This window comes from Aplidium turbinatum, chromosome 6 (assembly GCF_918807975.1).
Source record: "Aplidium turbinatum chromosome 6, kaAplTurb1.1, whole genome shotgun sequence".
Classification (NCBI taxonomy): Eukaryota; Metazoa; Chordata; class Ascidiacea; order Aplousobranchia; family Polyclinidae; genus Aplidium; species Aplidium turbinatum.
Genome location: NC_137477.1, coordinates 13,518,532 through 13,544,651, shown reverse-complemented (window position 1 = coordinate 13,544,651; position 26,120 = coordinate 13,518,532). Strand labels below are relative to the sequence as shown.

The following is a 26,120-nucleotide window of genomic DNA, read 5'->3' as shown; positions in this document are numbered from 1 at the left end:
AGACTAGTGCGATAGGGTAGTCAAGTGGACTAAGTTTGGGTTGTGCGCAAAGCCTGAATGAAAGCCTGTAAGGGCTGCCGGATCCACTCCAACATGCCGCAATCGCTTTCACACCCTGCCTCCACATCGACCTGTCCAAACAGTCGACTCTTGATAAACTAACATTTACTAATGGTGTCACAATTGTTCTTTTAATTGCACACTGATTACATGTGCGCTATTTTAATGTATGTTTGCGTCATATCAAACATATTAGTACAGTTCTTTACGTCACAGTGTCAACACATGAATTTAAATATTAAACCTTAGAATTTAGTGACGTAACCTTACTTGTGGATGCATTTCTTCCAGAGGTAGTTCAGACATTGTTGATGCAATATCATTGACATCTGAGTGAAAAGAGGTTATCTTTTGAGTTTCTAATATATGGCATCACGCTATGGTTACCATATGTAGTCGTTGATAATGCGACAGCAGCAATAAAGTTGTGTAATTAGTGAATTAAATTGTTATAATTGTATAAAACAATAATTTAAATATTTTTACAACTTGGTGGTTGCACATGATTGGAGCCCTTCAACCAGCCCCAGAAGGGTGAAAAATTATTACCCCAATTAAAGGCCAGAGGGATAAAATGCTAAGCTCTAATCAGATATAACACAAAACCTGGTTTTTAAGACAACGCCGACGCTAACAAATATGTTCGGAAAACCGAATAATTAAGGCTGAATTTAAAAAAAAATCCTGTAAGGTGATCACTTGTAATATTTTAACAGCTTGCTGTATCAATGTACAGTACTTTAGCAAATGCAATCTTAAAACTTTTGTACATAATGTTGGTTATTACCCTACTCATCATGCATTTTGCAAGAGAACATCAATAGATATCACTGCAGACAATGACACACCGTTTTGGCTTTACAGCCTCATCAGTGCAGTAGGTAGCCTGCACTGGGTATGACCACGGAGCTATAAACCCCGCATAGCAATTTTCCAATTTGTGGTCCATTTTCCAAAAGAGGCCACAAAATTGGTACTTTATTAATATCAAGCTAAAATAAATAATGATGCGGTCTAACCAAAGAAACTTACTGACATTCTCCGCAAAAGAAACTAAAAACATGTCTATCTGAGGAAGTTTTTTCACTTTAAACTCTGCTTCAGTACAGCATTCCAACATGTCTTCAATCTCCTCTTTATCATTCCCTTTGAAGTTGCCCTGAAATGAAACCAACCATTCGTTTGCTGTTCTTTCGGTTCCATCTAACAAAAAAAAAAAACGGGCACCGCTAACAAACAACAAACTAACAGTCGCATCATCTACGCCTAGAGTGTAACCAAATAAATATTGATGTCACTGCAACAGTGGCCAGCATTGGAACTATAGTTCCAAGGAACAACAAGATAACAGAAGGTAATGTTTTTCGCCGCTTTCAAATGGGATAAGCGATCACCTTAACAAGGATTCGGTCATCAAACACTGAAGGAACTAGTTTCAAATAAACTTGTAGTTTAGTTCCGTTGATCTCAAGATACTTGTTCTTGACCAATTTGCTTGCAACTGCGAAACATGATAAACAACAGTTAGTTGCAAAGAAATTTCTAAAATTTCTTTCAGATATGAAGTCGGCTCTTTCATATATCTTTTATGTCTAAGGGTATAATTATGTTCTAAATCAGGGGTTCTCAACCGGGGCCCGCGACCAAAAGGGGTTCGCCAAAATAAAAGGGTTGAGAACCACTGCTTTAGATGTTGGTGTTTCTATGTATGTTTCATAATATAAAAACATTTTTAATTATTGTACAAATATTTTTAAAGTTTTTGTTGTAAATAGAAAAGCATAAAACACGATTTCCTTCATCTTGTTATGGAAATTAATTTGTAAAACAAAAAGAATCTTACTTTGGGCCATACCGACTACCGAGGTTTGGTCTATCATGAATGTGGTAAACATAGTGGGCTATATCAGTTAGTTTAAAAAAAAAAAAATAACTACTGTAAGTTGAAGCAAGATAGCTTTAATATTATTATTAAAACTGTTAACATTAAGAATTTAATTTAAGATTTCAAATTCAACTTTTTATAATTCAGATAATATGAAAATAATAAATTATGAATAATGAATTATAATCACTGAAATCATATTGAATTGATATTAATAACAATACCGTCTATTAATTTTCAGTGCTTATCTAAGTACTGTAAATTAGTATACTTCGGTAGATGTTCATTGTGATGGCTTTTTTGCTTTGAACATTAAGTTTGTTTTAACAAAAAAAACCTTAAGCGAGTAATGTCGGTCTGGAATTGCATGCGGGAAGTGATTTTCTGATGTCTCTGGATTTATTAATATTCAATTAAACACTGAGAATATGTCCTTATAATGTTTGTAATGTATTGTATTGAGTTTAAATTTAACCGTTGTTATTGCGTTCATAAACGTAGTTGCACTGATGAGAATTTAATATTCGAAAACGCGTTCTGCAACACTGTTTTTTGCACTCTGCAATGCTTGATGCAGATTTATCTGTAGATTTCCATCACGCATTGAAGCGGTGATCTGATAATGAAATTTTCTACGGTTTGAGAAAAAGTTTTCTCTGCCTATAAAACGTTGAATGGTAGTTTAATTAATTATAACTTTTTATAACTTAAGTGATATTTAATAAAATCACGTACCTTTGTTGTTTTCGAAAACAACCAGGATTCCATCATGAAGACGAGCAATTTTTTTTATTTCATCTGGAGACGAGTTTGTTTGTAACTTCAAGGAAGACAGCAGTTGTTTTGAGGTAATGGTATCCAGAGAATCTTGTACCATAACACACCTAAATTGCGAAACATATTGGCAAATATGTAATTTGTTCACAGCTCCTCCAGCCGATGAAGGAATAATTCTGAAGCATGTTAGTCAATTCGATTTTGCACACACGCAGGAGATTATTGCTACTTGCAACGTCGCACATTACTAAAAAAACTGCAAATCTATAGTGAAAGAAAAGAGGAATTCTCACCTGTCGCAATAGTTTTCAAATAAGTCGGGATCACTTTGAAGGAGATGAAACCAGTCGATTGGTGTTTTAGAAAGCTTAGTGGTAGAAGTATTCAACGGTTGTTTTTCTTTCAGAAATAGAAAAAACGTATAATTACTAAAAGACTACTTTTTATATACTATGAGCCCTTTTTTTAATTGACGGAAACTATGTATGGGTGTTATTAACAGGGATGTGGAATCGGAGTATCAATTTCACGGTTGATCAAAATTACCTTCAGCGGCTTTACGAAACTTGGAGAACTGCTGTACTTCTTGTTTACTTTTCGAAAGACGAACATCTACAAATTAAAAAAAAATACTTGCTTAGCAGCTTGCTCATACCAACCGGGCAATCGTCGTCGTCCTCCAAGAGACCTACTGCATCTCTGCAGATAAGCTAGCTATTCCCAACTATATACATGTTAGCCAGGTCTATTTTAAGCAGGAAGCACATTACCACGCTTGTGCAATGTGCATGAGAGCCTGAAAGTGGACCTTTGTCAATCAATCTCCAGCTGATGCCCAGATTGAGTGGGTGTGCAATGTGCATATGTATCTCAGACTACAACATCGTCAATATATACAAGCGCCCGCCCTCGCGAATGTTATACCATCATCCCTTCCAACATTCTATTCCCTCAAGTCTCTACGCTGGAGATTTCAACTGCCAGCACACTGACAGAGAATTGCTGGCTGACTGGGCCTCTACAAACAATCTTGCCCTTCTATTCAACCCAAAGGCACCAGCCAGTTTCCCTTCTGGTTGCTGAGGAACAGAACACACCCTGACGGCCTTCGCGAGTGTTGACAGCTCTCTTCCAGACAGCCAGCGCAACAGTGAAGATTTCCAATAATTGCAAAAGCTTACGACATAATTTGAATTACGAATCACAGCATGGCTGTTATCTTTGACAGTTTACATATTGTGTAATGTTTATATTTGACTTGTTTATATCGTCACGGATAATTGACCTACATTTTGTGCTATCCCTAAGGATTGCTATTGAGGGAGTTTTGGTCTGGATAAAAACTGATAAAGCTTTAGTGGCGAAAAGAGAGAGGGTTAAACACCTATAGGCTCACCAGATGTTATGTCTTCTTCCGAAGTGGTGTCATCATCAGAAGAAGTTTCAACTGCAGATTTTCCTTTGAACTTACCAAATCTAGATTTCAATTCTGAAATGAAGATATGAGCATCAAGCTGAAGCACAAAAGTTGTCCAGCTATTGCAAACAGATTGGTGGGATAAAATACAACCAACATTAAAAAATATATACAAACTACATAAAATACATTAATCCACTTTGAAAGATTGCATTGAAACTAAGTTTTGGGATTCGCAAGCTGAATATACTGTACCTACAAATAGTTGAATTGGAGCAAAAAAAACATTTACTCACTTGTATACTAAAGGCGTACAAAATCAGTAAGCCTAATATTTTAAACTTAATACTGTATAGCCAAAGAAAATTTAAAAATACACTCAGTTACACTGCCACCTGCAAAGAGTTAACGATATAACGAAACCAGAAACGAATTACTGGGTATTGTGTCTTTTTCTGAATTGCCAATTTTCGAAGTGAATGAAACCATATAAAATTTACTTGTTTTTTTTACGTCTTCCTCGGAACTGCTGGTATCATCTGAGGATTCTGAAATTGCAGTAATGGTTTTAGATTTGTGCGTTAAAAGTTTGATAGGTTTTCTAAACTGAACAAATAAAATTGACAACAAAACTACAAGTTATCATTAAATGATCAACCAATTTCTTTATATTTGTGACTTCATTTTACGCAGACAAAAAGTTATTTGCTTCCAACATGTGCAGTAGACTATTCATATGCTATTAAAAAAAAACAAAAAAACAGAGTAAGCTAGGCTACTTTAAAAAAGCGAAACACAAACCTAATGCAATTTTTTAACAAAAGAAAGATTTTCAACATATGCAGTACACTTCAAAAATTAAGTCCTTACCCATAGCACGTGGACTTGGAGCCAAACTTTTTTTTTCGAAAGAAGGAGCATTTAAACTAGTTCTAGGTCTAGACCTGGTGACTTTCAGAGAATACAAATTGTCATTATCTTCATAATCGATCACAGCTTGTTGAAGCAGTTTCTGCAGGTCTAAAATATTTTTTGTGTTATTAACATAAAATTAACACTTTATCACAACAAAACAACCATTAGGTGTCATGCAAATGAGATGTTGTTGATTAAAGTAGACTGTCAAAACTGTTCTATAGTTGTGCAGTAGCCTATGGAAGAGTGAAGATCAAAGCAATATGGGATTTTTTTACTGCACCATTGTATTTTAACCACTTTTGGATGTACCACTTTTTCACTTATCTCTTGAAATTAAAAAAAAAACAATAAAAAATATGCATTATAAGTTGTACAGTGATATGTTGTTAAGATCAAAAGTTCGTGTCAGATATTATATTGGAGTCATAAGGGTAAAAGAGATGAAGAAATATATAAAGAGACTAGATATGTGTGAATGTTCAATTAGCCTTGAGTGCATCATAAATAAGAATAGCCTACATTTAAAACCACTCTGTTGTACTATCAAAATGGGATTTCAAATATAATCATCCTGCATGGTATTTACCTTTTTTGGGCATAATTTGTAGTTATTGATAAGGAGCTAGATAAATGCTATTAATAGGATTTTTTTCTTACCATTTTCAGATTTGAGCACAACTTCAAGTTTTCCTGAAATGACATTCCCTTTCAGATCCTTACAGCGCTTTATTGTTGTCACAGATTCCTTCATTTCCAAAATCTCCACAATTGCCAACTTCACCTTTTTTAAACTACATTTGTCTGGAGTTCCATGCAAGGTCGCCAATACACCTGAACTTGCTTGGGCCATCTTACATACAAGATATTGCTAAGTTTTGAAAGTTTTTTTATGTGCTAATTCAATATTCAAACTCAATGTGGTTGCTTCACTTAAGACTACAACTTTACAACTGCAATAATGTAATGGCATAATAAATTTATACAACAATGCATAAAAAAGTAATTGACTTCTCAGTGCTATGTCAATCTGCCAGTAGACGTCGGTGGCATGGCCGAGTGATTAAGAGCTATGGTTTTATGTAAGAATGGCGGCCAGTTCGACCACTCAAGAGCATGTGTGTAGTGTAAAGGCATAATACATGTTATGCCCTGAGACGCCACGCAATGGTAATTACGCAGCACTGTGCACGTACCTGCCGTTGGGCGACGCAAGGACTGCTACGTGAGCGATGACTGAAGTTTTTGTGGTCATTCGAGACTAACACAACATGGTGTCAGAAGTGGGATTCGAACCCACGCCTCCATCCGGAGGTAGTGTCTTTGGTAAGACACGTAAAGGCATGCCGTCAATTGCGGAGTGGAGCCCCTTTGACAGTTTGACTACAGCCCTTGATTTCTCTGATGATTATGAACAACAAGCTTCTCTAGAGAGAAAGACCTACGGTATGGCCCTTATTAGGGCTGTCCCTAAAAGTTCTTAGCAGTAGTAAAGCGACAATAAATAAAAGCATTACATTATTATTAGGTGGTGCGTCTTTCCCTTTTAATCCCTTACAATTACGGTACAAGGCATCTGGGCGAACCCACCTGGGCGAAACCCTCTTGGACGAGACCATGTGGGCAATGGGTCTGCTACTATTCGGTGAGTCCGATTCGGTGAGAGCCTTTTTCGGTGAGAGCCTTTTTCGGTGAGAGCCCTATTCGGTGATTTTTTTGAATTTTTTTTTGAAAATTATCGGGTACTGTAGCCTAATTAAAACCCCTAACCCCAAACCCAAACCCCAAAAACCCAAACCCCAAAAAACCTCCAAAAACCCCCAAAAAAACCCAAAACCCCCAAACCCCTATAACGGCAATGACAATAAGGCTACGGCGCGCAATAATTTAAAAAAAAAACTCACCGAATAGGGCTCTCACCGAATAGGGAACTCACCGAATCGGACTCACCGAATCGGGCCATTCCGGTGGGCGGCAGCCAAAGTGGGCAAAGGGAACAAAAGTTTGGCCATAACGGTGATGACTAATACCGAAAAATGTTTCAACAGAATGTACCATCAGCATTGCGACTAACAAGTTTCGATAGCGGTTATGGAGCGTTCATAACTGATGTCAACCACTTTTTGGCCATTCTTCTACAGGCCTCAAAATTCATGGCAGACTTGTCTGCCGTCACAGCATGTGATGTTCGCGGGAAGTACCCTCCAGATCGGTCATATTTGTCCGCCGAGAAATAACACAGGAACTAGCGATACAAATCGTCATTGCATAGCACGAACAATTGTTGCGAGAATATAATTTCTCGCGCATCTACAAAATTTGAATGCTGTATCCCTTAGCTTTCATTCAAGCAGAAAAAGTTTCCATTTTTACGTTGCTTCAACGATTGATGACATTAAATCAGGGTAACAAAGGTGAATTCTTCGCTAAGAATCGATTGGAGTACAGGTACTTTTACACTAATCACGCGCAACTTAGTTCAAGTCTTACGTCACAATGTCTGGCTTTGATCTCCGAGTAATATTGATAAGGCAAGGTTGGTTACAAAATTAGATTTTACGAGTAGGCTATTACAGCAAGATGCAGCAAAATTTGTTAAGTTTTGGTATTACGGTAAGAAAGGGCCTAGAGAAAATTTACTTTCGCTTGTAACATGACATGCAAAATAAACCTAATGAAAAAAGCCTAGTGAAACTTTGCACAGAAGAAAATAGTAGCGTTCGTGTAGAAGTACACTAGAGGCTTTTCGTCTCGTGCCCAGAGCATTGTGACGCAAGAAGCCACACAACCTCGTTCGGTGGAAGTTAATCGGTTATGCGGAGAAACTGAGTTTCTTTTACAATTCAAGAATCCAGCAACGCAGAACTGCTGAAATAAAATGTTTTGTTGGAGTGAAATAATCACTTTAACGAACCGAATACGATACCTGACGTAAAGTATGTTATAAAAAAACAAATATTATCCAAAAAAATAAACTAAAAAAATAAAGTATAAACCAAGTCGAAAAAAAAATAAACCAAACGTTTGCAAAATAAACCAGATTTGAATTTAAAAGGACTAAAATGGTAACACCGCATATTAAGCAGCTACGGGGCGCTTTGACTCTTCAAGCGCACATCGTTGGTCTGATGAAAGCCTTTGAGATTGACTTCTCTGAAACTTTGAAAAGTCTTCTAAACTGTAGCTATAGTTCTCAAATGGCAAAGAATTATTAAGATAGAGTGATTAAGCATGACGATCGACGCTAAAACCGGTGTGTCCGCCGTGAGACTTAATTTGTCCGCCGACATAGCTGCTCTGACTGGACAGTGGACAGGTTTGTCCGCCGTCAACAAAAATGAATTTCGAGGCCTGCTCTAGGCAGGTATTCGTTTGTCTCTTTTCTTAGGGGTTTCTCTTAAGCTTTACGTTAAACCATGACACCGCAAAGCAACTAGACAAAATATATAGGTCACCACTGTTCCAAACGGTTAAAATTTCACTACTGTTGCCCACTTTGGCTGTCATCTACATGGGCCATCGCCCACTTGGGTCGTCGTCTACATGGTCTCGCCCAAGATGGTTTCACCCAGATGTCGTGTACCGCATTATTACTATTAGGTGGTGAATCACTAGCTCAGTGACCAAGGAGTTTCGCCTTCGCTTTCGACTCTGATGCAGGTAGATCTGAGATCGCTCGCAGGTCGGATCAAACTGAAGACTTAAAAAACAGTACCTAGTGTGTTGTTTCTTGCATGACGCATTGAGAATAATTCGGGTAATAAAGTGATAGCAACGTATGTAAAATTGTAAACCTGACATAAAATTGAAAAGCACTTGCTGGTGCTAATAAACCATAGATGTTGTAGAGCTACATTAAATAAAACCATAACATTATTATTAGATGGTGAGTCTTTCCCTTTTAATATAGTGCAATCGACTACAATATTTCACTTCACCTTATATTGACTGTCATCATCATCATCATCATAATCCATCGTCGGTTTGTTCCCCACTAGTGGGGGTGGCCGATTGTTTCCGCGCAGCAATTGTTTTAATCCCTTTTCTCCATTTCACCCTGTCCCTTGCATCTTCCTCCTTCAGTCCGACTTTTTTAAACTCATCCTTCACTTGTTGTTTCCACGTTCTTTTTGGACGACCGCGTTTCCTCTTATCATCCACCTTTAGAACTAGTGCCTTTCTAAGAAAACTTCCTTCCTCCCTCCTTATCACATGTCCATACCATCTTACTCCATTTGCCCTTGCCAGTTGGTCTATGGTCTCTCTCATCTCTAGCATATCCAACAATTCTTCAGTCCTTTTTTGGTGCTCTTCCACAAGACGCCCTGTTGGTCAACCGGAAAAAATAATGACGTCGGACACATTGGAATGGACTATTATGAAGGAGGAAGTGCGGGGTGGAAATGCAATTAAACACACCAGAAGGAAATTGTTTCTTCTCATTTTCACCCCACACATTGCTCTCACCATTGACCTTTCCGTTCTTCTCAGGATTACTGTCTTTCTTTGTCTTTGATTACTGTCTTACTGTCTTTCTCAGGATTACTGATTACTGTCTTTAACTTATTGTCTTTTGGTGAAAACAAGTCAGTAAAAATACAACAATCTAATACTACTCAGTGTTTAAAGAAGTTGAAACAACAATTATCATGTAGACTAATGGTAAAGCCTACATATTATGGGCAAATTTGAAAAACCACATTTGGAAATTGGTTAGTTAAAAAATCACAACACACTTTTTGACTTTATAGGTTGGGATGAATAGTTTTTTGACTTTCTTTTGCAAAAGGGTTAATATTTTATAAAAGCAACTCTTAGTTGCAACCAAAGCAGTTTAGGCAGGTTATTGACTTGAATTCATAGACCAATTGACAATCAGCGGTGTGTTGGCATGAGATTTATTTGCCAAAATAAATGAGGTATGACTCAATGATTGTAGCCTATAGTCTTAAAATGCTTTCAACTGTTTACCGTATTGTGTGGCATCTGTCATAATACAAGCCTACCTTGTTACAATTTGGGCTAAACAAAACAAAAATGTGTTATTATTAGGCTATAGGCTATTCTAAAGAATCATGCAATGGTGGTCTACCAGCTCCAAATAGACTACAGTAATTACTATGTAGGCTACATGTACTGCACCTTTAACTAATCTAGTTCAGCCATAAATGTATTGGTATTGTTTAATAAAATCAAAGCCTAGCCTACATAACATAGGCATGCTGGCTGGTATGGCAGTGACACAACCATTAGGCAACCAAAAGCAGAAGTTACTTGATTCCAGTTGCAGCCTATACGGTAGTTCACTTGAGCATCAGAGCGGTCTGTTTACACATGATGATTGCGGGCAAACATCAAACAATACCAAACTAAACAAGCCTTCTGTTTGTTTGGGATAATATTTCATTTGCATTGGCAACCATATATTAGAACTATATCGAGATCTTGCCGGTTAAAACTTGCTGAAGGGCGAAGGCCCAAGCTTATAAGTGCATCTACTGAAACATAACCGCTAAAGCAATATAATTAAACTGGATACAACAGGTGACATGTCCAATGTCCATAAAAAGGAACTAAATGCTATTCAAGCGACCCACACAAACAGCACCGTTTGTTGCAATAAGGGGAATACCCACCAGAAAAACTTAAGTTTTGAAAAAACTGCAGAGTGCAGACTTGGGTGGGCCAAAAAAACCTACTTTGGAATTTCGTTCCAATACATTGGAAAAAGTTGCCATTTTCTATATGATTAGCGATGATAAATTTTTTTTTTTGATTGAAAGACTTTTAAGGGTCCCGCAAACGCCTAAAAGTGCCCCAGTTTTGTCAAATTTTGCAAAAAAACGACATGAAACGCCAATAAGACCTTCTAAATTACCACCAATCTTCCTCATATTTGATACGCGTATGAAGCAACTGGATGCGCAGCATATTAAAAAAATTTGATGAACATGGCTCAAATACCTTGTGAGATATTCATGTGGAGAAGATGTTTGAAATATTGAAAATTTCAACCACATGGTGGCGCTGTAGTTTTATATTTACTTTAGTAATTGGCGACACACTGAAGCTAGCGACACATTCAAGGTATCAATGGAAAGGTAATTAGCAAGGCTAAGCGATCATGTATTAAACCTGGCCAAACTAATATTTGATGACGTTATACTATTTAAAATTGCCTTTCTGCAATTAATCAAATAAAATGTATTAAAAAAAAACTATGGCTAATTGACGAATCACCTTTGCTAAATCTCAACGCTGGTGCCTAAAGACTTGGATTTATTGGAAAGTATCCTCCATGTGGGAAAGAAGTCTTGCTTAAGTTCCATGGTTATCACACAATTAAGCAAGAAGAATCTAAAGGTACTTCCCTGAAACGAGAAGCAATAATTCTACTTGTCGAAGATATTAAACATGGTGGAAGAAAACAGGAATCGGTCTTAAAACCACAGATGCTATAACTTACATGGTCAAGAAGTTGGCAGACCGGTATGAAAATTTGAAAAAATGCAAACACAGAGAAGGAAAAGAAACTGAAAACAGAAAGAAATTTTTAGATGATCTGCAAGATACGCTATGGATTGTTTAGAAAAACGTAGAAGACGATTTGAGAACGTCTACCAAGCCTAAAAAAATGGAGGACTGGAATTATCTTGAAGCAATCCGGGGTAAAAATCGAAAAGCCACTTTGGGTTCTTTAGATATTCAGAGCAAATAAAAATGAAAAGAAAAAAAAACGAGACAAGATCAAGGTACAAAACGTAAACTTAAAGATGCTTTAGATACACCACTTCCGCAAGATTTGTTGCAACTTGCAATCCAGTAGGCTACTTCTTCAGAAGAAAGTGGAGAAGATCTGGATCAAACCTATCTGGGGGATTTGTTGGCAAAAACAAGCAAGACAACGGAAACCAAGAAAAGGCAAGTTCTTACACCCCAAGTTTGCAGCCTGGCAGCCAAATATTTTTTGTCGAACAGGCAAGTGTTTGAAATGGTAGGTGCCACGACAGCAGAAAATAGTCTTAATAATAAAATTCTCTCTGTAAATACTGTACGCCGAAAGCGGATGAAATTTTCTACTGAAGCAGAAAGAAATCTTTTAGCTAATGAACTTGCTGCAGCTACTGATTTTTTCACACTTCACTGGGACGGGAAAATATTCAAAGCTCTCAACACTCACTGTGCTGACAAGGAGGAGCGAGTGGCCGTGCTACTAACCACTTCTGAGGGAGACGAGATATTACTCGGAATAATACCTGTCGGCAGCCGTGGCCGAGTGGTTAGCGCGTTGGGCTCGCAGTCAAGAGCCTGCATGTTCGACTCCAGCCACCCGCACTTGCTGTTGTTTCTCTGGGCAAGAAACTTTACGATAATTGCCTCTACCCAGTGATCGATTTCGAGTAATGGGTAGTACCAAATTTAAGTCATAAGTAGAGTAGACAACCGGAAACTGACATTGCCGTCGGCTGCAGCGTGGGTCAGGTGTATGTCGGAAGGCGTACACCGATGCATAGCGCTCAAGTCCGCTTTCCCGCAATGCAGGATAAAGATAAACAAACAAACAAACAAAACCTGTGAAAAATGGATCTGCAGCTGAAGAGCACTCCAAAATTTTTAATCTGCTAATAGAAAAGGGCATAGAACTAAACAAAATAATCGCATACCGTACGTATTTGACACTACCGCAGTTAATACTGGTGTAAAATTTGGCATTGTGAAACGCTTGGAAACTTCCTTATCTCATGCACTGTTGGAATTAGCCTGCCGGCATCATGTTTATGAATTGCTTTGTGGTGCAGCAAGTGAATCCGTCCTCGGAAAATTGTCTACAACTGGAGATAAGAAGAAGACCACAGCACCTTATGAACCACTTTTTAAGAAGCTGTGTTCTGCTTGGAATGATATTAATACAGATACACAAAATCTCGAACTCTTGGATAAGAAGAAACTTTCACGCACTTTATTCCGCCACATTGAAGAAGCTAAACAATTTTTGAAAAATTGGTTGGAAAATGACACAGTGTTAAGGCATCCTTATTTAGAAATGGCCCAACTTTGCTACGTGTATCTTGGTGGTATTCTTTCACTAAAATATAGGGTATACCATTTAAGCTGCGGGCACCGTTTGCCTACCATCATGCAAGATGGATGTCTAAAGTTCTCTACGTTATGAAGTTAGCAATGCTTAAGCCATATTTTGCCCATGACATAGACTCCGTTCGGAGTTTGGCAACATTCTACAGCGTTTACTATGCCAAAGCCTGGCTAACATGCATGTTTGCTTCCAAAGCTCCCTCAAATGACTTGGTTTTCATCAAAGCACTAGAAGAAATCTGCAGTGCTAAAGGAATATTGCCCTATGAGTTTTTAAAGATTGTCCAACCTGCTCTAGATAAGATTCAAGATCACACTTGGTACTTGAGTGAACAGCTGGTAGGTCTTGCTCTTTTCAATACATCAGTGGATAACTCAACCAAAGAAGCGATGCGCTCAGCTTTGTTGAAATAGGCCTACAAAGGAAAACCTCTTCGAAAAAGTCAGGAGATGCCACAATGCTCTTCATTTTCCAATAAGCAATTGAAAGATTTTGTTGGGGCCGACACATATAGACTTTTTGATCTTCTACATTTCAATGAAGAGTTGCTAAAACTGTCAGCGTTTAAATGGCCTGAATCACCAGACTATCAATATACCGTATCTGTAAGTCAAGAATCTGTCAGTGGTAAATGATTGTGCCGAAAGAGCACTACGCATGGGAACATCTCTTCTTGGTCCTACAAAGCCAAAAAATGAAAAGCAGCTACAAGCAACATATAAAGTGATTGATGCAGTTAGAAAATTCCAACGATCTGCAGCTACTGCATCTGAACGAGTGACCAAAAAAACTTTGGCTGATTTCTTGACTTATAGTGTTGCGCATTAGTATCAATTACTGTCTGTATAAGTGTATAATTACAAACCACGTAGGCTACTTCCGATTACCTGCATCCAAAAGAAAATGTTACTTTAAACTGGGAAGAAAATATAACTAATTAAAAGTTGTACTTTAAGAATTCGATATACCGTACAGTAAAAGGCAAATGAATCGTTCATATGAACTCAATTTCCAATATATTACGTCATAATGACGTCATAAAACATTATCATGACCAAGTTCAATACACAATCGCTTAGCTGTGCTAATTACCTTTCCATTGATACCTTGTATGTGTCGGTGGCTTCAGTGTGTCACCATTTATAAAAGAAAATATAAAATTATAGCGCCACCATGTGGGTAAAATTTTCAAAACTTTAAACATGAATATCTCACTGAGTATTTAAGCCATGTTAATCAATTTTTTTTTACAAGTTGTGTATCAAGTTGCTCCACATATTTGTCAAGTATAAGAACGATTGGCGATAATTTAGATGGTATAATTGGCGTTTTAAATAGTTTTTTTGCAAAGTTTAACAAAATTGGGACACTTTGGGGCGTTTGCGGGACCTAAAAACTTTTTTATTCAAAAAAAATTTTTTTGTCATCGTTAACCATATAGAAAATGGCAACTTTGACCAATTTATTGAAGCGATTGATAGATAAATTTGAAAAACGCCCAATTTTGGCCCACCCTAGTGCAGACAGGACGTCACTGGGCCTTTCGACCTCAGTGCAGTAATAAACAGGAACGCCTTATTATTATATAAGTAAATTAATTTATCAAGGCATTTTTTCCGCATGAAGTTTGATCTAATCTGATCTTTAGTGACTTTTAAAACTCTCCCAACGTAATATTGTGTCACTGTGGCTCGATCACTTTCGAATTTCATAAAAATGTGGTCGTCAATATTTATGTTATCAAGACTAAGTGGTATCTTTTAAACCATAAACAGACATAACTCAGCAACAACACTACATTTAACATTATAAAAACAAAAAGCGAACGTTTTCGGCTAGTCATATAGCCCTTTTCAAGCCTATAAGAAAATACATTATTAAAAGAAATGCTAAAGAATCATATAGTATCACAGCAAAAATATGGTCAAAGCTAAACATTTGAGAAACTGCCTCGCTCACACAAAATGATAACTGAAAATTACACAGCACAACGGGTCAAGTATTTCAGAGGTAAAATTAATTGATTGTTCAGACAAGGACTCAGGCAAATTACGCAAGAAAGACAGAAGCACAAGAGATAGTGGCACAAAACAAAGTAAATGCGAGAAACACAAGACGTGATAATTCAATCAAAAAACTGCTAAAAGGTAAGAAGCTCCGCAAGCAAATAATTGCCTGTTGAGCCCTGGGTTTAAAGATTTGATGATCAATGCCTCGTGAATCTTGGTGTCGAATTCGGACAAACACTTACGAACAATTTTGAAAGACTGCAAAGACGGTTTATTGTTAGAGCACGATTGGCAGTTTCTAATATGGTCTTTAATTGCACTGTTTTTATTAAAATTAGCTAAATTCAAATGCTCTCCCACTCTCGTCACCAAATGTCGTGTGGTCATACCAACGTATGACGATCTCGCATCATGCGAGCAAGTGAACTTATACACGACGTTAGAACATAAGCGGAAAGGAGTTTTAGACTTCAACTGAAAATAATAACCAGCTTTAAATGTTTTATAAACGGGAAAAATCTAAGCTTGACTTGAAAAATTAAAGCTTGACAACAGATATTTTGAAACATGTATTGATTTGAACATTTGCCCAGAATTTTTAAAATTTAAGACGCCAAATCTTAGCGTATGGAAGAACGCAGATACAATATTTCAAATTCTGCTAAAAAGGAAGTTGACAGAAACGCGAAGAGAGCTGCGTATCGCAGAGCGAAAATATGAAGAACTAAAAAGACAGATTTTGGCTAAACTTACTTTCTGTGAAAAGACCTGTTTAATTTGTTTACTTACCCAAGAGTTTAAGAAGTTAGCAACCAATACCATCAAAATTCACCAGTCAAAACTTACAAACCTTTGGAGAAGACAGAGAATAAGAAGTCCTAGATGTATCACTAACCTTAGTTCAATAAAGCTCAGTTTGCTAGAAGAAGAAGTCTTACGATTTGGCCTACACCACCCAATTCTTCCAAAACAAATGGATTCAAACAATATGAAAGCGAGTATAGAACAACTTATGAGTTCTCTGAAACGAAATGGAGACATTTCAATCAACTCTGATGATAAAGATGAAATTAAATTTATTGTAAAACGTTTTATGTGTAATGCTAAAAGAGTATGTTCATCCAAAAGAAATCAAGCAATTCATCGTACACTAAAGTCCCTGTCTTCAAATCAGTCTATTAAAGTATGCAAATTTGATAAAGGAAAAGGAACGGCAATTCTGGACACTGCAGATTATTTTTCAAAATTAGACAGTATTGTGAGCGATGAAACAAAATTTGCTATAATCAATGAGAGTACTAAAGTTCATCCAATTATTTCGAAAGAAAGGTCCATCGCGTATTATGTAAACAGATATCTCAAGGAATTTGGAAAAGAAGTAATTCAAAAACTGATTCCCTCGGGCAGCAGCCCAGGTAAGCTGTATGGTTTGATAAAAGTACATAAAAAAGACAATCCAGCCCGTCCAGTTGTGTCAATGATTTCGACTCCGGAATATGCTCTGGCTAAATTCTTAGACAATATTATTAAACCTTACATGCCAAAAAAGTACATGCTCGACTCAACCAACGATTTTCTGGACAAACTGAAAGATTTTCAATGTGCTCCCAATCAAGTAATGGTCAGTTTTGATGTACAATCGCTATTCACTAACGTCCCTTTAAAAAAAACTATCGACATTATCGCTAATTACATATTTGCAGAAGACCAGCCAAATCACCCGCTCATCAAAAAAGACATTTTTATCAAATTGATGCATTTAGCCACAGAGGGCATGTTTCTATACAAAGATAAATTGTACAAGCAAATTGACGGAGTGGCTATGGGTTCGCCTCTGGGTCCCACTCTTGCCAATTTCTTTCTAGCCCACCTTGAAAATGAGATTTTTTCTGAAAATACTTCCCAATTCTTTCCCAAGCTTTACTTACGTTATATTGACGACATTTTTGCCATATTTGATAACGATAATTCTTGTTCACAGTTTCTTGAAGTACTCAATACGCAACATCAAAACATAAATTTTACTGTAGAAAAAGCAACGGAGACTATACCTTTTTTGGATGTAGAAATCAAGATAAATGGTAATGGATTTGATACTTGGGTCTGGCGTAAACCTACAAACACTAATCTTTTCCTTAATTTCAGCGCTGTTTGCCCGTCTAATTACAAATCTGCTTTGATCAAGTGCCTTATCTCGCGAGCTCGCGACATTTGCTCGAACAATGACTGTTTCAACAATGAAATTAATAAATTACGCTCATACTTTGGTGCTAATCATTATCCGACTTGGTTTTTTAACAAGGTTCTTAGAGGATTTTTGAATTCGGTTTCCACTACGTCTCCAGTTGAGGAACCTGATTTCAAAAACTTTCTAACAATCCCGTTTGTTGGCAAGGAATCCAAACGTTTTGCCACAAGTTTGTCCAGATTTATTGCCTTGAAGTTTAACGTTAAGATTTTTCCCGTTTATAAAACATTTAAAGCTGGTTATTATTTTCAGTTGAAGTCTAAAACTCCTTTCCGCTTATGTTCTAACGTCGTGTATAAGTTCACTTGCTCGCATGATGCGAGATCGTCATACGTTGGTATGACCACACGACATTTGGTGACGAGAGTGGGAGAGCATTTGAATTTAGCTAATTTTAATAAAAACAGTGCAATTAAAGACCATATTAGAAACTGCCAATCGTGCTCTAACAATAAACCGTCTTTGCAGTCTTTCAAAATTGTTCGTAAGTGTTTGTCCGAATTCGACACCAAGATTCACGAGGCATTGATCATCAAATCTTTAAACCCAGGGCTCAACAGGCAATTATTTGCTTGCGGAGCTTCTTACCTTTTAGCAGTTTTTTGATTGAATTATCACGTCTTGTGTTTCTCGCATTTACTTTGTTTTGTGCCACTATCTCTTGTGCTTCTGTCTTTCTTGCGTAATTTGCCTGAGTCCTTGTCTGAACAATCAATTAATTTTACCTCTGAAATACTTGACCCGTTGTGCTGTGTAATTTTCAGTTATCATTTTGTGTGAGCGAGGCAGTTTCTCAAATGTTTAGCTTTGACCATATTTTTGCTGTGATACTATATGATTCTTTAGCATTTCTTTTAATAATGTATTTTCTTATAGGCTTGAAAAGGGCTATATGACTAGCCGAAAACGTTCGCTTTTTGTTTTTATAATGTTAAATGTAGTGTTGTTGCTGAGTTATGTCTGTTTATGGTTTAAAAGAGTTACCTCTCTACCCAAATTGTATTAAGTGGTATCTGGACACAACTTTCATCATCTGAGTCTTCATCGGTGGTATCATCGCACAAGGCTGTTTCATCTAAGCTTTCATTGTCCTCACTTGATGATTCTGGTGCTGGAGTCTTGGTCTTCTTTTGAAACTTTATCAATCACTCTTTTAGCGGCTGTTTTCTTCTGCCATCCTTTTTATAACAGGTGAGTCTGTGTAGGCTTATATCTCGGATCTTCCCTTCTTCCATTTCCTGGACTCTGCTAAACTATCCTCCATAGGTTGTGGTCAGCACTTGGCGGTGAGAAGTAGGCTATAACCAAGCTGGACGTCCTTCAGGCTGTTGTTGTTAGCCTTAGCCTATAGATTGGGATGTAGCGACTTGTTTTATATAGTTAACATCATTGTTGCTAGCAGATTTTCTGATGCTCAGGCCGCTATTCACAACCGCTTCTGCAAAAGCTTCCGTCGCGTCTTTCGAATACCTTTTACGTTCAATTTTCCTTTGGTATAGTTACGCATCCGCAAAGATATAGGCCTAAAGCTACTAGTTTTATACGTTAAAGAAAAAAATAAGAATTGTTGGTAATACAGTAGGTTTACCCTAATTACAATAGCCTATAACAGAATTTACAGAAATACACTCTGATTGAAACAAGATGATCAATGAAGTATTAGTATTGATCCTCAGGGTAGCCTAAGTTGTCACAGAATGTGACAACTTACCCCAAAGCATCTTTAGTTTCAAAATTATTATTTCAAAAATTAGAATGAAAATTCAAATTGCCATTCTGCAGCAAATTACAGCAGCACCATTCATTGTTGCTACAATCAAAGCAACTAAACAAAACACATAAGTGTAAAGTAACACAAATGAAACTAAATCTTTCGCTAACTCTGGCAAATTTTTAAATAGATCTGTGGCCCACCTCAAAATTTTTCCATGGCCCACCGGTTGAGAACCGCTGCCCTACAGTACCGTTGACTGGGAAGGTCCAGGGGTAGGCTACTTTTAGACCAGGAATGATTTTAGGCAGGGAATGGAAGACAGATTTTGGAATGGAAAATGTCAAGGATGGAAGATCTTGCTGATGGGATGGAAGACAGTCTTCCATCCCAATTCCATCATTACCTTTCTAACTCTTTATCAAGACATGCAAAATATTAGCCTACACGTTGCTTGCTGAAATAATTCGAACAGGGGAAGGGAAGGTTATTTGATACGGAAGGTAATTTGATACACCCCCCTTACAGAAATGTAACAACATAGTACAAAAAATATTAGTCAAAAATACTCTCATCAAGTGAAAGATCTGTGAAAATAATGCCAACAAAAATGATACCATGCAGCTGACTCGTGCTTTTGTGGCATAAAATTGTAAAAGTGTGTTTTTTGAGTATTTTATTTTCTTCTGGAAAATTAAAGAAAAGTTCCTGAAAGATGAAACCAAACTCATTTGACAGTTCATTGATAAGGCTTCAAGGGCGTATCAAGTTTTTTTTTGCAATGCAGGGTGACCCAAAAAGATTCGTACCCATGAAAATTTCAATTGTGACTTTGATTGAAAAGCTATTTATTTCAAATTACAACAACACATTATTCAGTTGATGGAAGACCATTGACCAAAGTTTTAGCTTTTTCTGTCAATTTTTAGTCAATTTATGGCTTTCCCAAGATGTGTTCCAAATGTGAAAAAATCGAATAAAACATGGGTACGTTTCTTTTTGGGTCACCCTGTACATCCAAAAATCAGAATTTTATTAGAAGGTAAATTGATAGGCTACAGTACGGTATATTAAATTCTTTTTTGTGACTGTAATAAATGTTGTCATTGATCTAGTTGATTTAAATAAGTTGTTCTTTATTAACTAGACCTGCTACTTTGGGAAACAACCATTAGCCTATGTAGGCTTACACACTGTCTGCTGTCAAAAAACGAGAACAGCGCAAAGCACCCCCTTTGAATCAGAACTCCAGCCAATCATTCTTTCCATGTCTATCCTGATGCAGAAGCTTCGCCGCACACATAGGCCTCAACAGTCATCCTTGCACCCAAGCACGCCAACCACATATTAAATTTTCATTTATTGCTTTGCTGTCAAAGGGGATTTCTGTGTTAGTTTTACTGTATCAAATTACCTTCCGTGGAATGTAAATTGATACATTTGAGTGACGTTTTTAAAATTTCAATTAAAAAAAGTAACAAAAATAGAAAAGTGAAAATGTTTTTAAAAAATGTGTAAGAGATCAGACTTTCATTTCAGCTTGAAATCAATAGTTTGTGTCACGTAATTTTCAGTTAACAGGCAAAAATATTGAAAATGTATCAAATTCCCTTCCCTTCCCCTACGTTCAAACATTAATTCAAACGGTAGCCTACGTAATCCTTAGAAAAATACTGCTGTTAAATTTAGCCTATGGTTTTTAGGTTTATTTGTGGCATATTCAACGCGGAGGTCACAAAATGTGAAGATGGAAGAGATTTCTGAGATGAAATGGAAGATTTCTAAGATGGAATGGAAGATGGAAAAACGTCTTCCATTTCATTCCCTGATTTTAGGTGCCTGTAAATTGAAGATGCCATCGCGGAAGTTATTCAAGCCTTTCAAGGGCCCTGTCGTTATAGCCTAGCTAAGCCTACCAGCACGTCAATGAACAGGAAGAGCTGGCAAAACCTTGAAAGGTTTAGTTGTTCCCCGTTTTTTATATTGATAGGCTAATAGAGCGGCGCTACTTTTTTGGAAATAATATGAGGGGTGGCAACGCTACTGCGGCAGTGGCGACTCTACCCTTTTCTTAATTCAGTCGCAGCGGAAAAATGTTACATTTGCTTGAGCAACGCATTTCAAAGACTGCTCTCCATTCAGCTGCATCTGGTGGATAGAATAGCTCATAAACAAACCAAAACTATACTTTCGGTGATCGGCCCTGCATCAGTGGTTCAAAACCTCTACAAGTAAGTTAGGCTGTGTAAAACTGTCAAGACTAAGCTATCAAAAAAGCTTTCTCAGTCCGAGGATAAAGATTCAATAGGCTCCTTTTAGAAGACTTTAACTGCCTTTTGAACGCCATGTTTTCCAACAATTGGTGAAAAAATATGATGAATCCGGGGATAAGTTATTTTGTAGCTGCGACAACAGCTGTTTGTGATTTGGAGATTCATTGGATAACTACTTGGTTACCACGTAGCCTAATTGATAAGTGTTAGTCTAATCATGAATCAAATGTGTTTTATTTTGCGATGTGGTTGTAGATTATTTGTTTGCTTGTTTTCAACGATGTATTTTTGTAGTAGCCCAGCGCAAACTCAGTGTTTATGCCTACAGATGCCAAAGGTGGACAGTGGACAGTAATGGCTTATCATAAGTCTAATAGCCTACATTACTATCTTGTAAAAACTAAACCTTAGAAATACGACAAAGCATACAGAACAATGAAATTACATATTGTATTGAAAATAAGCACATCCTATAGCTTACAACTAAGCAAGAGAATTAGGCCTAATAAACATTTTTTGAACAACTTCGGCTTCTTTTAACAGAATTTAGCCTAGTTAGTACAAAAAAAAACATCACCAGTTAAAATATACATATACAAAGAAATCCTAACACTTTTCAAAAGTAGGCTGCAGTTTGTTCAAACAAAGAGAGCAATCACTTTAACCAAAGCGGAGGAGCCGGATTGTGGAGCTGTTGAGGCGAGGGTTGCAGGATTTTATGAGCAATTTGATACTAAATTTTACCGAATTCGATACTAAAATCCACGAGACTTTGCTCATGAAATCCTGCAACCCTTGCCTCAATAGGCAGTCGTCTTCCGCAGGCGCCTTCTATCTGCTAAATGTCTTCACGTAATTATGCGTCATTGTGTGTGTTTTCTCCTTGCGAAATTAAGTGTCATGTGATTTCGCCTCTCCTCTGCCTTACCGTTTCATTCTTATGCGTTTGTTTTTTTTCGATTTTTGTGTAGGCTATGTAGATCAGTTTTGTAATTTCAATTTATGTAGCACATCAGTCAGTTGGTTACTTGAAAAGGACTAACATGAGTATGGCCGAAAGCGTTTGTAATTTTTAGTTTATTTTTATGTTATTATATTATGTTGAATGGCGTGTGGTTGTTAGGTTTTATTTGTCAAAAAAAATGCATGAATAACGTTTACAAATAATCAGTCCAATTATAAATGAAACTATATCTGACCAAACTTGTGTGAGTGGTTCACATGAGGTATACAAATTTGCCATGATTAATTTCCTGAACTTTAAGTAACAACATTTTGTATGAACAAGTAGGCGCACATTTTAAGGGACAAAAACTTCTAAATTGACAGATGCATAGCCTCTAAAATAATTCGAAAAAGAAATCGCGATGATGTGTCAAAAAAAAAAAATGAATGTAAGTTACAGGTTTTGCACAAAGGGCACTTCAATAAAAATTCAGCTTACATTTTGCAACATTGGTAGAAAGTTGCACACAGCACATATGTTCATGCCAGCCATGGCTTACCAGAACACGGCCGAATATGTTGCTAATTAGAAAAATTTCTAAAAGTTTTAATTTATTGTGACAATCATAGCCATGACTAACCTGTCGTTTTCTCATTTCCAGAGGTACAGTACCGTATGTAAAACCAACCAACCAAAAGCAATATTTCCACCTTAGACATATTTTGGGCCAGTTTAGCTGGAGCTTAGGTATGTGCTACGTTGAGCACAATTTACGCAATAATAATGTAATATACTATGTAAAACTTTCCAACTGCACCCTGAAGTTGGTCTCACCGTTTAGCATATCACTATTGGTGCAATTGCATGTTCAATTTAAAACAACAAGATTGTTTTGTGGATTTTACGTTCTAAGCCAGGGATGTCCAACCTGCGGCCCGCCTGAGATTTTTGTGCGGCCCGCTAATCATTTTCACTCCAAGTAGTATTTTGAACTTTGAATCTTAGCCTAATTAAAATGTACCAGTCAGTTTTTAGGGGCGTAGTAATAGTACATATAGTATGGGAGCAACAGGATTATATTTAAGTCCGGTTATAACTAAAATTCGATGGCTCAGTAGAGCAGCCACCTAAAATAGATTTCAATTATTGTTACCCGAAATAAAACAGTTCCTGGAGAAAAGGAGACAAATTGTGAACTTGATAGAAAATGAAGAATATCTGAATGATTTGTCTTTCTTGGTTGACATCACAGAAATGCTAGCTGAGCTCAATTTGCATTTACAAGGGAAAGGTCAGTTGTGTACTTCAATGTTCGAGCGAACAAGTAGTTTTACCAGGAAATTAATACTTTTCATAGCACAACTGAAAGCTGGCGCAATTGAATATTTTCGTAGTCTATCTGAAAGAGCTCAAGACTGTTCTGTAAACTATGAAAAGTATGCTAAGTTGTGTGAATTACTGGTTTGCTTGTAGAATTGAAGATTTGCTTGAAGAAGTTACAGTCAGATTTTCTGACTTCAAAATGATTGAAATTGAATTAAAATTATTCAGTGACCCAGCTTCATTTCAGTCTGATAAAGCGGCACCCGAATTCCAACTTGAACTGATTGAACTGCAAAGTCGAGAAAGTTTGAAAACTTTCCACAGAGAACACACTCTTCCTTTATTTTATAAGAATTACATTCATGTCATCAACTTAATAAATTAGTTTGTTTGTCCAGAAAATTATTGTGCATGTGGGGCAGCACATATTGTTGCGATCAGTTACTTTCATCCATGAAAAACATAAAAAAACTGCAAAGATACAGCTTGACACTTAGCAAACATCCTAAGAATCAAGACAACGTTCTTTAACGTAAATTGCAAATGTTGATAACATCTTAGCTGAAAAACAATGTCAAAGATATTGCAGAAATAAATTTTTGTTTTTTCTATGTATGTGTTATTTGTTCCCATTTTCAAAGATGAAATTTATGGTTTTTAATTGTTACTTTATCTACCCATTTTTCTTGAAATTTAATAGGTTGTGCGGCCCATTGAATTATTTCAAGTGACAATGCGGCCCACTATAATAAAAGGTTGGACATCCCTGTTCTAAGCTGTTCATCTGATACGCAAATTTAGATTTCAATTCGTTTTGTTCTTCACCAACTTTAATTTGCAGGTAAAACATGGCTGTTGGCGACAAGTCCTGCAATGTAAAACACGGAATGACTGCATGATGAGACTAACTCCAAGATTCAGTTGGGAAGGCTTACCTATTCTACACTAGTCTTGCATAAATTGTGCTCAACGTGCCTAAACATCTAATATCAGGCTAAACACGCCAAACGTATGTCCAGGTGCAAATACGCCTTTTTGTATACTTCTGGAAATGGGAAATTGACAAGTTTGTCATGGCTATGACTGTAATAATTGAGACTCTTAGAAATGTTTCTACACAGCAACATGTTCGGTCGTGTTCTAGTAGGCCGTGTTTCAACTAATATGTATAATTGTATACTGTATAGGCTACTGCCGCACCTACCGTTATGTACTGAAGATAATGGACTTCTAAATATGTCAAACAAAAAGCATTCTACACTGCGATAAAATGTAAAGACACCAAACCATAAGTTAAGCACTAGCAATAATTCAAGCTTTTGTTTTTATCAGCACCATAGTTTGTGATCTCATGATCTGATGGGTGAGGCCCCATGTTCATGTCAATGAAAGTACGTAGGTATCATTGCTTAATAATGTTCATCAAGATTACATCCAACATCAGCTCACCTGACGTAAAAACATTGGAAAAATACAAAGTTTCAAAAAAATCCCCAAAAAAAATCATTGAAGAAACACAATGGAACCAAGGTGTAAGTTTTTATCGCACCCACTCTTCTTCCTCGGTCTTAGACGAGCTGCCCGAGCCAAAGTTTCCTGCATGAGATTTCATGGCTTTGCTTGCCAATGACACGTCTTCTTGAAGACCTGATATTACGGCTGTGGCATTGCTGCAAATGCAAACGGAGTGATGAGTTAAAACCGCTAAAACTATTTGTTGAGTGTGCTCCAGGGAAGATATTACGAACAATAAAACCCACGTGTCTTTAATTTTCGAAAAGAGTGCGCCTTTTAGCGCATTGTTCAAGATCGCCTCTGGTGATTGATATCGAATCAACTTATTTGGCCAGGTGAACAACCAAATAGTGAATATTCACACAGCTGACAGTAAAATAAAAAAAGGTTTCTTATTGAAGGTTTCCATAAGAATAACTTCCTTACCTTCTCATGAGCAATAATTTACAAAAAAAATTCCCTATGAAGCATAAACCACAAGCTCATGGATTTCAGTACAATTGCAAAATTCTTCCATACTTAAGGCAAATAAAACATATACGATATTTTCTATACAGTGACACTGTTACAATAAAATAAACAAGTACATGATCGTATAGGCTACTCGAAAGGAACAAATTTGCAAACAAAGCATTGATTGTAAAATATAGCATACAAAAACTCGCTCACTGTAGCTGCAAGAATTCGAAACAGCAATACCAGCTTTGCTGGCCAACGAGCTCAAATAGTGGTCATCCCGAACTTGTTCGTTGTGACATACAAATCTACATTTGAGATTTATTGAATGCAAATCAGTTAAACTAGACATTAAACATTAGAAAATTTAATACGGGCGCAAATTAAGCTGAACAATTATTCTGCTTTGAGGAGCAATTGCCTTGAATAAATAGGTCATTGAACACAACTACGTCTTTTGTAGTTTCTTTTACGCAACATTTGGTGCTGT

At 36.9% G+C, this 26,120-nt stretch overlaps 3 protein-coding genes across 3 annotated transcripts in view; all 3 read right to left on the bottom strand.

Moving 5' to 3' along the window:
* LOC145772352 (protein mono-ADP-ribosyltransferase PARP14-like) overlaps positions 1 to 2,728 on the bottom strand; it is a 28,733-nt gene extending 26,005 nt beyond the window's left edge. The window contains exons 1-4 of the mRNA XM_082584232.1: positions 2,681 to 2,728; positions 1,455 to 1,561; positions 1,093 to 1,219; positions 331 to 389 (exon numbers count right to left, since the gene is read on the bottom strand). Coding sequence (XP_082440358.1) covers positions 331 to 389; positions 1,093 to 1,180 — 147 coding nt within the window. The 5' untranslated portion in view covers positions 1,181 to 1,219; positions 1,455 to 1,561; positions 2,681 to 2,728. The remainder of the gene's footprint in view (positions 1 to 330; positions 390 to 1,092; positions 1,220 to 1,454; positions 1,562 to 2,680) is intronic.
* On the bottom strand, positions 1,434 to 5,986 carry LOC145772419 (uncharacterized). The gene is made up of 8 exons (XM_082584297.1): positions 5,715 to 5,986; positions 5,010 to 5,159; positions 4,640 to 4,687; positions 4,119 to 4,211; positions 3,269 to 3,334; positions 3,016 to 3,121; positions 2,681 to 2,829; positions 1,434 to 1,561 (listed from the first exon to the last, which is right to left on the bottom strand). The coding sequence occupies exons 1-8, from the start codon at positions 5,905 to 5,907 to the stop codon at positions 1,434 to 1,436; spliced, it is 933 nt and encodes a 310-aa protein (XP_082440423.1). The 5' UTR covers positions 5,908 to 5,986.
* A 15,840-nt stretch (positions 5,987 to 21,826) lies between these two features.
* LOC145772339 (uncharacterized) overlaps positions 21,827 to 26,120 on the bottom strand; it is a 47,656-nt gene continuing 43,362 nt past the window's right edge. Inside the window, exon 30 of the mRNA XM_082584213.1 lies at positions 21,827 to 25,329. Within this exon, the coding sequence (XP_082440339.1) occupies positions 25,200 to 25,329 (130 nt within the window). The 3' untranslated portion in view covers positions 21,827 to 25,199. The remainder of the gene's footprint in view (positions 25,330 to 26,120) is intronic.